Raw genomic sequence first — 14,520 nt, 5'->3', positions numbered from 1 at the left:
GTTTTGGCAAAAACTATTCGCCTCAGTCGTTGGTGCTCGAATGCATCAAGAAAAAAACAGCCCCTTGAAGTTCTTAATACTTCGGTCTTTAAGGCAAATTGGTTGCACTGTCTGGATCTTATTAGGCTACGATTGCATCTTCTTGAGCAAGTCACTCAAGGAAGTGCCATCAGTTACAAAGGAAAAATTACGTTCCATTCATTCAGATTCCAAAGCCTTTTCTACAAGTAACTCATACGGGTATTCTGGTTTTTATTGATTCAAAAGTCCGTGGAATGGCGCGTTTCTTTTCATTGATGATATATCTCACCGTAAGACTAGGTCAGACAACCACTAGAATATATTTAGGTGCGGAGCTTACAAGGCAGCCCCTACTTTAACCATTTTCAGCCTTTGCATGCCTGAGTCTTGATTAAAGATGACAGCTTGAAGGGATGGAAGTCATTACACTCCTGTACTTGACTCGTAACGTAGTCATGAGAAAAATGTTCTTTTTGAAAAGGTGTGAAGGAATTGTGCGATTCCACTGTGATAATGTATTGGGTGCAGTTGCGTTAACAAAAACCTTAGCAGATGACAGATTTACGGAAAACTAGGGAAATTCCCGTGACATTTTAGCCACTCATGGTACTAAGCTCAATAATGAACGGAAAAAAGGCGATAGTTCAAGAAAGCAGCAGTTTTTCATGAATGGAAATCTGCGAGGAGTTCACGTAGCGCAAAGAACGATCATAAAAAAGACGAGAATTTGAAAAAATTGCACCAAGGCCTTCTCATATTCGCGTTGATAGCGCTCCTAACCAAGCAATTATGACTTAGGTCTCATCTATTCATTCTTTTATTCAAAGGAACAACTAAATAAGAAAATTTTTTTTTCTTAACACGATCATAATGCAAACGAACGCGACATAGAAGGAATCGGAAGATTAGAGGGGATTAACTGACGGAATCTTAATCATCTACCACTATTTTGACTACCCAAAAAGTTATGCGTCGCTACTCCTTCTTGTTATTTTCTCAGGGCAAATGGCAAACCATTTTCTGGAGGTATGCCTTTTTTCGGTCCTTAAATCTCCTGTTCGTTGGTAAGAAAGAATTTCCCACGGCTTGTCGCAATCTTTAAAATTTATTGCATCCTTGAACAAAATATACCATTAAGGTGTTATCTAAGCTTGATTTAATTTTCTGCTGTGATTCCAAATTGGATTTATTTTGAAGCCGAAACAAGTCTTCTAAGAGGTAGCATACATCTACCAATGCAAAGCGAAAGAAAATGAGATGATGACATAAGAAATGGCTTCTAATTGCGTGAGATGTCGAAATTATTTTTGGATAGGCAAAGTAACTACAGGTGGTTAGTTGAAAGAGCCTTCGAGGGGACTTAGGACTGTTAACTCTGTAGCTATTCAAATTACGAAATGAAATTATGTAAGGAATATGGTAGATATCGCAGAACTTATTAGATACAATAATTAAAAGATATGTTTTCATTTTAGATGTGTTCAATACAAATAATTCCACCGGAAAAGTGGAATTAAAGTTAAGGCGGGTGCAAGCCTTTTTTCTCAAGAGAATATTTATAAAATTGCATCAATTAATAACGGTCTCACTGCTTGATGGGAAACAGTAACAGAAAGAGAGGTTAGAACCACAAACGTAATCAACCGGAAAAAAGCACAGACCGCACTTGGACGTCTCCTGCAGCTAGAGAATCATTCAGAATGGACTTGAAAAGACATGTTTTAAACAAACTTTACCAAAAAACTACAATAAATTCCTTGAAGATATTTATCCTTCCCTTTGATTTAGCTACCTTTGATGCTTACAAACAATATACAAACGTCATGCATGGCAAATTGACCACTTATTTCTCCATCTGCCAAAACAAAAAAATGAAACGCAATTCGGGCGTGCGCATACAACTTTCGGACTTTGAACGCAGACCAGAAAGCCCCAATCCATCGAAACCTATGAAAGACATGGTTTAATCCAATCTTAATTAGTCCAATTAATGACCACTTTTTCGACGGCAGAAGTCGTCCGAACTAGCCACGCATCATCAGACATCGAGTTGCACATCGTTTTGAATGACAAAGGTAGAAATAAATCTAAATACACTCCCAAATACACCTCTTGAAACTGGAAATATCCATTTTCCAATAGTCTATATTCTTGGTTTCTCTATGAGAAATCTCCTGGAGAATCAGTCTAGGTAAGGATTTCCGCACTACTTTGCTCGAAGAAGGAGGTAGATAAGCATTAGCAAGATAAAAACAAAGTGAACGTGACCGAAGATGAGACAGTGTGGGAACGAACAAGCACGATTAAGAAAAGAGCAAGTTCTGTCATGCCCGTAGCAGTTTTTATGAGAAAACTATGTTAAGTGAGGTCATACAGAGCAGGCATAACTAGATGTTTTAAGTGGTCATTTACCTGCGAGAGAAAAGAAACGCGTCTCCTTAGGAAGAGCGACTTTCAAATCTATGAATCAACGTGTTTAGCTGAGATATTGTGAGTCAGGTAGGATTTTTTGGTAGCAGTTATGAACAAAATTTCGAAAACACGATTGCTTTTGTCTAAAGATGTAAAAATAGCCAACATGATTGAGCTGATTCTATGTAGTTGTGGATCCTAGGGAATGAAATTTTGCAACAGTTAAACAATTAACTCAGTGAACAATAAAATGTGAGATTTAGTGCAATCATTAACTTGAACAATAACTAAAATTATCCAATGGATAAATAAATCTTACGTTTCGCGTTTAAAATGTAGAGAATGAACAATATCAGGCGGTTTTTGACGAATATTCCAAAGATGAACGATATCGTCTTGGCATATTGAAATCAATCCACCCTAAAAAATTACACTTTCCTTAACTATAGATTAATTATTTGAATTTGAATTGGAAGTAGTGTACGAGAGGCATACAGACACTGGAAAAATGGACAAGAGATCCGTAAAACTGATCTAAGTGCTACATATGCAAGTCGCGTAAAAACAGGATGTAGTAATTCTGGAGTTAAGTATTACAGTAAAGATATTTTAAGAAATGTTTGCAAACTCGTAAGGCATTTACCTCGTTGACGAGAAAAATCAGTTGAAGAACCGCAGCAGAGGAAGGATGTTCAAGATGGAATTCAACTCCTGGTCTTCCAAATCTAAAATTTTCACTTGCAGTCTAGGCAATATATTTAAATGCAAAAAAATTCGAAAAAAAAATGTTGGCTAAAGAGCGCAGCAATATGGGATATGTCACGAGTACGCTTTCAAAGTAGCCAGTTTGCAGCTAACTTTCCAGCAACAGCCAGTATTTGTTGGATTGCAGTCATAAGTTCTAAAAATGCTTTAGAAGTCAGGTAAGCAGAAGTGGTTATAAAGACCCAAAGGGCAAATATGAATTAAATTAAAAAATATGTGTAAATGGTGGGCAACAAAGAAGTCGTGTTATCTTCACGCGTCATTAAGTGAACTAATTTGGTGCTAAAACAGAAAGTCATAGTGTTGATGCGAAAGTCACAGCTGACGCCGAATGGACTGCTTACAACTTAATGCACCCATTCATAGTCCCAACAGCCAAAATCCTTTGGACTGGGTCAAATCCCATGCACAAAGGCTGGTATGGGAATCCGTGCTTAACAATCTAAATAAAAAATTAAGACTGAACCCCATGTCTTACAGTGCCTAGTTGAAAATGATCGCTTTTTAAAACTTCTTTGATATCAATTCCTGACTTCTGGTTGCTGCCTGATATAGTAGCAGCTAAATTCCAAGCACGAAGCCCATCAATGACTTTCAGAAGTTTTTTCGATTTAGATGTCATCACCCCTCTTCAGTGACGAGTTTAATTTCAACCTCGACTCATATTTAAGCGTCGACGCGTTGAAGAAGCCGGTGGTGTCTTAAGGCCAATCAGATGAGCTAAACAATGCTTCTGAATAGTCATTCATGCATAATCTAAGTGTAATAGAAAGATAGGTGTTTAATTTTATTTAGAAATTGTAAGAACTTGATGAGGAAATTACAGTTAGGTTAGGATGTTTTCACGTACATAATGATTTATGTGACAATTCACACTTTATCTCTTCCACCCCGGCATTCATTCCCTTGGAACGGGTAGGCCGACTAGACAAAAGCATTTTGTGTCAACGACGTTTTAAACCGGGCTGAGCAATCTTAGGTGCAAGAGTTCAGAATACATGTATCCCCCAAAGTAAATGGCGATATTTCCGCAACTACATTCATGCACACCCATCCCATCGCGTCTGAAAACTGTATTTAAACAAACAAGTAATGCATGCGCCTATACTCGATTTTGCATTGCACCAAATCAATGAATAGCACAGTTTCAAGGATGTGCGAATCATGCAACACCAGTGCATACCATCTTAGAGTAAAAACAAACGCCATACTTCTAAGAGTACACATTGGATTATAAAAAAAGGTGCATCACAGGATTCGTGGCACACTGGTGAGTGCTCCAAAATGATATCATTTGCAATAACCTTGGCCTTTATAGGCAAGGGGTGTTAGAATCTTAACGCAGTCCAGTGGAAACCACAGTTGTCTGCACATGTTAACTGCACTAGATTAATTTAAGTATTCGTGATACCTACGTTGGGCATGCTACATCAGTTTATCTACAACCATGGTTTTCTGAAGTAGTGAGAAGTTATGACATAATGGCAGAATGAATGAGCCTAAAAACGTGGCTTATGTGTCATACCACTTGTTGTGGCAACTTGTGAAGTTTTACGTGCGATAATTTAATTGTTCGTTTAACTCCCACTTTCAGTTGCATGAACACTTACGACTCTGCCATAGTGCAGCATGAATCCCTGACGATGGCATTTGCTCCCCTCCTCCTAGTCCTTACTTACGTCGTAATACATTTCCTTGCTAGTCTTATGACCACTCTTGAATTCAGGTAAGACTGCATAGATTTTGCCTGATGAAATGAAGAGCTTAGCAAACTAATAGAGTATCGCAATTGTATTTTACAAAGTGTAAGTACACAAATCTTTGCCAAATGACGGTATACTTCGACCACCCCAATTTTTCATTCAATTTGTTGCTGTTTTCCACCAGTCCTTAATGAACCAACTATTTTAAACGAAGCTAAACCCAAACACTTGGTAAACGCTGATCTAACAGGAAAAGTCAGTGCATATTTACTCGCTAATTAGTGTAAAACAACAAACTTTTTTGGCAAGGAATGACCCTTTAACACTTTGACTCCAAAATTCAAGTAGTGCACTCTTGTAATAACAATTTCAGGAGTAGTATCAAACATGATTAATTTACATTAATGCTTTGCTGCAAAAACTTGACTGAAGTAGTTAGAATAATTATTGATGTAGATCGTCTTTAAGTGCCCTATTCTTTTGTGGCGCTCAGTGGGGATGTCTAGGTTTTGTGCTTTCATAACTGTCACTTCCAGATTCCTAATTTGTTGGATTTGATGAGTTTAAGCGAAACAGCTGAAGAGGTTCTGGAATCTTTCAAAAAAGAAAGTATTTATGATGGTTCATCCCAAATTTCTCCCACTAATTCGCCTGGTATGGGACAAGTGACATCCTCTTATTACGTCCCCCGAGTTTTTCATAAATTCATCGGTAGAAGCAGTCTGACTAGCGAGTTTCCTTGCAAGCTAAAGTTTCCTCTCTGTGGAAAGTCGCAGGATATAAGGATCACGGCTGAGTCACAGGGCACAATCGATAGCGTAGTGGGACGCATTAACGACATCGTCACAACCACACGTCCCAAGCTTCGTCCCTCTCACTTCATTTGCCTTCCCATCCAGGATTGCACATCAGTGGAAACTTTTAAAGCTTTTAAGTCGAAGGTGCTGGAAAGGGCCAAAGAAAACCGTCTATATGAAGGTATCGATGAGGACTTGTTTACCTCTGAATATAGACTTCACTTCACTTTTGCCACCCTGCTATTAGTCGACCGAAAGGAGGTTGAAAAGGCCTCTCGTTTGCTTGTTAGTTTCTTTGATGAGTCAGAGGCTGGAAAGGAACTTTCCTCTGCGCCCCTTCGTATTACCATTCGGGGCTTGATGAGCATGCAGAGTAATCCTGATTATTCTCACGTTCTCTATGCAACCGTAAGTCACGCAGTCTTTCATTTTGTTATGAGGGCAAGTATAGGCTAGAGGTGGTATATTTGGCGCACGGAATTTCGACCTCAGAAGGATTAATTGACAAAACTTCTGGCATGTATATCGAAATGGACGGCAAATATTAAATACAATTTCTTTAGTTACGTCACTTTGAGTATACCTCAACGAATATCATTCTCTAATGGTGTCTCACTTGTCACTTCAATTTTTGTTTCTTGGTATCTATCTATTAAAGTAGTGTACTAAATTTGGATTTGTAGATCCTTTCTGCAGTTCTTATCGCGCTTCTTGAGAACCTTATTCCTATCTAAGGGTGTTATGGTTACTTATTCCTTATTGTCAAATGGGATCTTTGTCTTTATTTTTTTGAGCTCTTAGATTCCCAATAAATACAAGACATCTTGAGTATCTTTACACATTGAGCAAGTCTTTTCCCTCGATTTCGATTATACCATGTTAAGTAGTAGTCAGTTTAAATCCATTTAATCGCTTTTGAGAAATGGTAAGTAGGACATGTTTTGATGCATTTATTGCAATGGAAAAGAATATTTAGGCCAATATCATCCTCTGTAATATGGTTGAATTTAAGTGGCTCTTAATGAGTTTCGCAGCTTATTTTGGTATCATTTGGTTTATTTGACCTTTGTTCTAACCGTTGATATTTGTACTCCCTTGTATATAGTTTTTTCCAATTTCGACATTCTTGGTTAGTACATGTTTATTGAGATCTACTCAAGTTGTGCCTAGTGATGTCCCCTGTTTTTTTTTTCGGGTCAACACTCGAGATGTTATCATTGATCACTTCTTTTTGTTATGATAGTCTTTCTCCAATGTTGCCATTCTGTCATGTGTGTTAGTTTGCAGCACATCTTATTTACCTAGTCCCTAGTTAAATTGATCTTAAATTATTCTTTTTATCTAAATATCCCTGGAACTTGCGGCAGGTTATTTTCAGTAGCGCTATTGTTTTCCAACTTTAGCAAAAACATTAGTAGAGAACTGCCTAAAGTACATTTTTGAGATCTTACGTGCTTGAATTCATCGTTCAGTACATCTGGGTCAAAAGGTTGCTTGTGGAAGTAGACAACTGTTGTCGAGGTTTTGCTTTGAGGCGCCAGCAGTAAGTTTCGGTGAAGGGATTCGAAGGGTTGTGTAATACTGGAGACTGCGGTATGAGGCAGCTTTAAGCTCGCAAAAAATGCTTAACACTTCATTTTTCTACCCCAAGAAGTAGCTCGCTTAGCGATTGAAGGCAAGCCTTGTTTATTTAACCTTGTTTATTACAGATAGTATCCGCGCTTTTAACTGCCGTATGAAGAAAACTTAAAACGGGTAAAAGCTGACGGTCATTCCATTTGATGGCTAGCAAAGGCAGTGATGTCGAGTGAAGTCGCTAGCTATACCACCCGGAAGCACTTTATCATAACCATTTCTCATGTTTTCTAAGCATTGCAACCAGAGGGTTTACTTCGAGTCTGTGGAATTTTGACAAGAAACGGAATTATTTTCGCAGATATGGATAAATTGTTCATGGAAGCGAGCTGTGATTGGGGAGAGAGAAAATTGTGTGACGAAAATCGAGAAACAAATGTGAATAACGAAGAATGCATAAGAATGTGGCTTATTCTTCGAGCCATTATCTAATCAGGTTTGGAATGGATCTATCAATTGGTTTCTTGAGTAAACATAGTGAATAAATTCAGAACTATTGTCAGAATGAGAAAATCCCCAGGACATCTTGTTACTTCCTTGAACAGGTGCAGAGGGACGGCGATTATGCGCGTCTCCAGGCGATAGCAAACGCGATTTCGAGTCTCTACCGCCAGTACGGTCTGCACAGTGGGGTGGAGCAGACACCAACGGCAGAGACGGATGTGAAACTTCACATGACTCTCATGAACTCGTACAATCCCTTAAAGAAGCAGCTATATCGAACCCGTGGTCCGGAGCGTCGACGTCTCAAGCGTCGTTACTTCAATGCCACACCTCTGCTAACGGAGTTTGGGGATCTTTGCTTCACAGAAGGGACAGTCTTTGATGTGATTAGTCTCTGTCGAATGAACAGTGGTAGTCCAGAGACTTTCTATGCAACTGAGGCGCAGCTTAAACTCACAGAAACACGTCCGGACACGGTGGACCAATGTGGGGATTAATAGTTTGCCATTGATGTTTTCTTAAGACTTTTGATAAGATTTACTATATCGTGCCACATTTGCACAATTTTGAATATGAACTTTAGAATATCCAATCAAGTGTGCATTTTGCTATCCTAATGTCAAGGGGATTGTCGACCTATCGGCCTGCTGAAACCGTGAAAGAAAAAAACGTGCTTTGGGGTCTTTTTTCGATATATTACAATTGAGACGCATTTTAAGTTCACTTTTCGTAGTCTGCAGCTGAGTGTAAGACTGTGTACGTGCCGTAGGAACAGTTGGGTGCGTGGATCGCTTCTTTCGTCAATGATGTTTTTACAAAACTGCGTTAGACGATCTTGCTTTTGTAGCTATGGTATCAGATCGTCTACCACTTTTTTCTAGCTTCAGATATGGATCAAATATTTGCTTCATTCTATTTTAACTGGACAATGTATGCCTATGATATTTTAGCTGTAACGTCAGTCTTGGCGGGTAGTTGGGGTCGGTGCAATCGTGAATACGTTTCATTGAGATTCCTTTTCGGTCAGTTAGGATCCAGTAAGTTTAGCGCCCATGGTTTGGGAATGAACAGGGTTTCCTTATTGCAAGAAGGTGGCACACCCCGAACGATTGGCAGCAAACTACTCACCATCGCTTTTGGTTAAAAAAGTCTTGAAGGGTGTTTGTGATTCTGCAAGGCTGCAGACAAATAGGGAATACCTTGAGGTGCCAATGCCCATTCCCGTTACGGTTTTTTTTTTCATTCAGTTTATTCCCAGCCCAAGTCCTCCGCATAACTTATTTTCAACAACAAAGAAGCTGCGGAATTTGGTGCGCATCCCTGATTCACTCAAGAAGGCAAAAACGTTTCTTTACTTCTTGAGAAAAGCGTCTCCAGACTGGAAAATTGGGAAGACGTAAAGGGGATATTTCGGTGATCGAAAATACACAGCTTGTCACTCCATTGGACATGAGAAAAACGCTTCTGTACATAAGTATCTGCTCCTTCAGTTTATTCTGACCACTTGGTTGACGGAATTCGGCTTTGACAGCTACCTTAAAATTAAGATTTCCACGTGTATTAACTGCCCATTTGGTGGATCAACGCAGATCAGCAGCAATTTGCACACAAATACTATTTATTCCACGTGAAGCAGAGGAATCAATGCAAGGTGGATCGTGTCTATACAATGGAGGAGGACGAGGAGAAATGAGAGAGGTAAAGTTATTTGTACATGGGCACAACACCAAGATCAACGGCAGGCCAAACGCGCGTGATCAACACGACCAGGAATGACAAGGGGATGAAGGAGCTCCATCAACTCCGCAACCTCGCGTTGAAGTGTGTCATCCGCGGGACTGCCGACGGCACTCACCTCCACCATCAGGCTGTTGGGAGCCACATTGCGGCCCTTCGAGGGAGGCTAAAGGGTCGTCGAAAAATCACACTCATTAGAGAGGACGAAACGAGACGTGAAAACAGTGAAAAAGGAGAAATGAATGCAGAAAATAGCCTCGTGGAGCTACCTCAAATCATGTGTGCTCGTTCACCCTTAATCGGCTTCAAGGATATCCAAGTTACCAACTTACCGGAATTGGCATTTCTCCACTACTAGGGTAGACAACTTCAAAGACAGCGTAGATAAGAACCTTTGCACGCCCTCGAACGAACACTTCGCCTTCGGCGAGGAATTCAAAATCCTTCTTGAAGCCAATGCATTTGAGGAACCCCACCAGAGGCCCATTCACACAGGCCTCTAGATAGCTGCGTCGACAGATCTGAGATGGAAAGAAAAGAGAAGAATTATATCTTATTTCCAAAATGATCAAGGTTGGCAAACATTAAAAGCACCCACCCTATCGCCGGATTCCACAGCACCGAGATAACGTAGCACCGGCCAGAGGCCGAGTTCACGGGCGTTGGGAAGGACGCTGCGACGCGCACGCAGATGAACGAATGGGGTGGTGCCAGAAGCACTGGCTACTGGGTTTGTGGACTGAGCGTTGACAAGGGGGACTGAGAAGGCCTCCTCATGGTCTAGGAAGACAGTGTGCTCACGACACAATCCACGAAGACGTGCTGTCAGGAGGTCCACTTGGCTGACTGAGACCACGCCCTCAAAAGGGATAGGAGGGATGGAGTAGCTGGCAAACCCTCTTTAGCTTGTATACACATTCTAAAGAATGGTGATCAAGACCAGACATCGGCCAATCTACTCTGCTTACTGACACACGTTGGAAGAAGGTGGAGTTTATTTGACATGTTTTGAAACCAACATTAGGTCCAGAGGTGAAATCGAACGCAGAATCTATCACTGGCTTTGTAGATTACCTCTAATGAACCTATTGGGGAAGTACTGTTGATCAATCCAAGTTGGGGTGAGTGCGACTTCACAATATTTTTTGCTAACTCTTAGTGAACTTTTTGCTGGCGATTTTGGGGTTTTAAAACTAGGTGTTGGAATGAGACACTCTCCGTTTCTCTTGACAGTAGTTCAAGATGGCACAAGTTCATAAGTGGTGCGAACTGAGGTTCGAACAATTTACTCAGCCAGCACGAGCTACACAGAGAGAAAACCGAAGTTAGTACTTAACGGCTCTAAATGGATTTCTTGATGTTAAGTTTTTTTGTCTAGCCCATTGCAACCTATGGAAAGCGGAAATTGCGCCTAAGTAACAGCTATGACTTTGCAAACATCTTTAGGAGATTTACTTCAGAAATTTTGCCAATTATCATGAGTCTTGGAAAGTGGACATTCAGTTTAGCCTCCACACACTTCACTACGAATGATTTTGGGTTTCTGTTAGCAACATTTGAAGCTACAATGGATTTTGGGAAATAGAAATTAAAGAGGCTTTCATTGAACCCGCGATGAGGATTGGTTCAGCTATTACAAGTTCTAGAAGGTGTCAGGGGAGGTTTGACATCGGCCTTCACAAGTACTGCAAGGTTTAGGGGGTTTAAAACAGGAAAAAAGTATCATCCAAGTCAAGGACATCTGGACGACAATTAGAGTTAAATTTTACACTCCTCTTTGCAGAGGCTGTGGTGAGTTTCTATCAACATTTTTTTTTCTCAAACTAGCTAAAATGATAAAGGACATTATGTATCGGAAAAGTTTTCGCAAATGAGGTTAGGTACCATCTATACCTCTACGGATACTCATCGTGAATCCAACCCACACGGGTATCTTTCAGGCAAGACGCTGCTCATGAGGAGGAACATAACAGCTAATGACATTTAGTTACGGGTTTTACAGTAGTGGGTAAATCAGTCCAAATAGAAAGGTAGGCAAATGGGTTTAAGAGACATTTTTTTAGCAGAACTCAAATAACTGTAGAAAGCTACTTCAAATACTTTATTGAGTGAAACAGCCATCAGTACGACCCATAATCCCTTCTCAGTGAGGAGCTTGCTCGCAAATCTCAATTCCACAAAATACCTCGCCCCCAAAGGCAGGAAAAAACTGGAGGCCCCTTCCCATTAACTACAGCGGCTTCATTTTCTAACTGTCGATTCCATTTCGCAAGTAATTGGCGAATATCAAGCAATCGTGATGCGCATTGCTTAAAGAAAAGTATGGCGAATGCGAACGAGGAGACGGTGTCTTCCATTCCACCCTAAAGTGCAAATATTCGCCTAGAGCAGCTTTGCCGTATGAGGTCGCATAATTTATAGACTTTCGCCCCATTGACTGACTGGCCCTGATTGTTTCTCAAGAAGTGTCGAGGGCGCTTTTTAGTGCACCACACAAAAAGTAAGCACACCCTTTTGGCGAATAAGTACTGTGCCCACTTGGGAATAAATCAAGACATGTTCCCTCCCTTAACGGACACTGAAACAAAAAAATCCCTTTCCATCGTGAACAAAGTAGTTAACGAACTGGGGTACACGACAAGTTTTTACAGCGTGGGATTCCGGAAAAGCTTACTGACACATGAAACTCATATATTTAGTTTCCACAACGACTTTTCAGTTGACGTAGGGGAATGCTAATTGCCTCATCATCCACACTGAGCCTTAACGTGGAAATTTTCTCGGCACGTTGACCTTAAGCAAACTTTTCCATAGCGCAACGCAATACTTCAGTTTCCAGAATAGTCAACCTTCCTGATAGTGATTCAACCTCGAAAGTACCATTACCAAATTATTTAAACCACTGCCGGATGTAAATTGCCGCTACCACATTATAAGTCCTTCTCAAATGCTATACAAGAGGCTATTTGAGAAGCTTCTGCGGGTTCGAAACCGTGTTAAATCCGCTAATCACCACAATCGTGAAGGCTTAACCATTAGGTGCCTAACCAATTCCCGTTTTAAAGCACAAAATTCCAGACTCAGCAATAGTAGCAAGTATAAACTGGAAACAAGACTTCGGTTAATTAGTAACCCGTCCTAACGACATATTGTTTTCAAAATGCATCCGCTTTCAAGGTAAAACAATTCCAATTGATCAAGGGGATTATTTATAACCACTTTTTTGGAAAACTTACAATTTCGCCATTCTACCGTCTTGAAAATTTACACAGTACTATAAGGTACAATTTTTTCAAGTTTACTTATGCCCAAACACCAACCTGAATAAAAACCTCCTGCATTGTAGCTCCACGGGCCTGTGAACTGGACCCAGTAAAGGGCTCGGGAGCACGCGTCTGCTGTTCTAGCAGGGCGGATGGAATGACCTGACTCTCGAGAGGCTCGAAGCCAAAGGTCTCTTGTCCCAGAGACATGACCTGTGCCTGCTGCTGCTGTATCATCACTGGTTGTTGCTGCTGCTGCTGCTGCTGCTGCTGCTGCTGCTGTTGCTGGTGTTGAGATGCTGACATGACCGAGGGTTTTCGAAGAACGGCTGCTCCTGTCAACTGGTATTGTTGGCCGTCCATGAGCTCTGCCAAGGGAGTAGGGGCGAGATAATAGTTGAGAAACCTATTCCCCATTATCCCATACGGTACAAAGGATGACCTTGTGAGAATGATTTATAGGGTAATGAAAGGAGAGATGATAGACCACATGAGACGCCTAACAAACACACACGTAATATTTAGGCATCAAACAATTGATCCCTATGGAGGTCATTAGGTACCATCGAAACAAAAGGATGATACTAACAGTAGCAGAATTCGAAAATTTACCGCTACTACTATTTCAACAGCACTAAGTCGGTTGAAACAAGAGAGTGGGAGGAGTTGATGAGACTGAGATCAGTTCTGTGCTAGTCATAGTGAGTATTTGTTTGTAAAACTAATCAAATCTTTTTTCATAAAACCCTGATAAGTAACCCAATGACGTTCTGCTAATTCGACAAAGTGACAGCAAAGGCCACAAAATCATTAAAAAACATTTTTTACCAGATTCTACCTTCACCGTAAAATAGAACAAAAAAATTTTAAAAAGGATCGTTTGCTAAACAAACATGGAATGCAGAATGATAGTCGAACTTATAAGCCGACCTTAAAGCCTTGGTATGTGAACGTAAAGATGGCGATTCAATCGACGTCATTTCCCCTCGAAATTGTGACCAAAGAGGGCACACACAAACAGTGGTTTTGATTGAAAATATCGTTCTAGAAATGCGCCAAACACGATGGCTCAACTGGACGGCAAACTCCAAGATGGTCAACTTCAAGAATTTGTACAGATACGCTCTAGAGCTAGATGTAGGTGCTTCAAATAAAACCCACAAAGCCAATTGACATTAAAAATTCGTAAGAATGGAAGGTAATATTTCACGAAACATGAAAGATGCTCGAAAAGCAGGTTTAATTGTGCAGAGGAGTGATCAGTACCCATTAATCATGACAATACTGTTGGCATAGCGAAAAGAAACGAAAAAGGAACGAGGTGTTGAACATAACTTAAGGCTGATTCAAAGACGACCAGCCGAAAGAGCAGTCATAGCTGCATAAAATGGATACCGTTTTTGGTAAGGATAGAAATTTAAAAAATAACACTTAACTTACCAAAAAATATATCCAGAGCAGAAAATAACAGCACAAAAACCCCAAAACACCTAAGTTAGCATTCCGGCAGGCAAACCAAAGACTAAAACTCTCGGGGAGGATAAAAACAACTTATTAGGCGATTCCGGAATAACAAAGACCAGGCTGAAAGTGGTACTATGCAGCAAGACATAAAGTAGTAAAACAAAGATTGGTAGGGAATATTTAAAGAATAACTCAGGAATAGGAGCACGAAATGTCGGCTAGTTAAAACGAATCCACAAGCAAACAGATACCAATGAGCGCATTCTAAAAGGCAATTAA

General features: G+C 40.4%; 3 protein-coding genes across 3 annotated transcripts; 1 reads left to right on the top strand and 2 right to left on the bottom strand. All coding sequences in view use genetic code 11, as the record gives it.

The window, feature by feature from the left end:
- Positions 1–3,398: 3,398 nt before the first annotated feature.
- EGR_01979 (Syntaxin-binding protein 5-like protein) lies at positions 3,399–3,820 on the bottom strand (the record flags this gene model as incomplete). The annotated part of the gene is made up of 3 exons (XM_024491228.1): positions 3,399–3,480; positions 3,543–3,640; positions 3,677–3,820. The coding sequence occupies 3 exons, from the start codon at positions 3,818–3,820 to the stop codon at positions 3,399–3,401; spliced, it is 324 nt and encodes a 107-aa protein (XP_024354371.1).
- A 1,737-nt stretch (positions 3,821–5,557) lies between these two features.
- On the top strand, positions 5,558–8,274 carry EGR_01978 (Activating signal cointegrator 1 complex subunit; the record flags this gene model as incomplete). The annotated part of the gene is made up of 2 exons (XM_024491227.1): positions 5,558–6,106; positions 7,879–8,274. 2 exons carry the CDS (start codon positions 5,558–5,560, stop codon positions 8,272–8,274), a joined length of 945 nt encoding a protein of 314 aa, XP_024354370.1.
- A 1,235-nt stretch (positions 8,275–9,509) lies between these two features.
- EGR_01977 (Mediator of RNA polymerase II transcription subunit) lies at positions 9,510–13,194 on the bottom strand (the record flags this gene model as incomplete). Its single annotated transcript, XM_024491226.1, has 4 exons — positions 9,510–9,680; positions 9,847–10,035; positions 10,113–10,373; positions 12,835–13,194. The coding sequence occupies 4 exons, from the start codon at positions 13,192–13,194 to the stop codon at positions 9,510–9,512; spliced, it is 981 nt and encodes a 326-aa protein (XP_024354369.1).
- Between the last annotated feature and the right edge of the window lie 1,326 nt (positions 13,195–14,520).

The sequence above is a fragment of the Echinococcus granulosus genome, assembly GCF_000524195.1.
Source record: "Echinococcus granulosus chromosome Unknown EG_S00008, whole genome shotgun sequence".
In the NCBI taxonomy this organism is placed as follows: domain Eukaryota; kingdom Metazoa; phylum Platyhelminthes; class Cestoda; order Cyclophyllidea; family Taeniidae; genus Echinococcus; species Echinococcus granulosus.
Note: the sequence above shows the minus strand (reverse complement) of the source record. Positions and strands in the feature narration are given on the sequence as shown.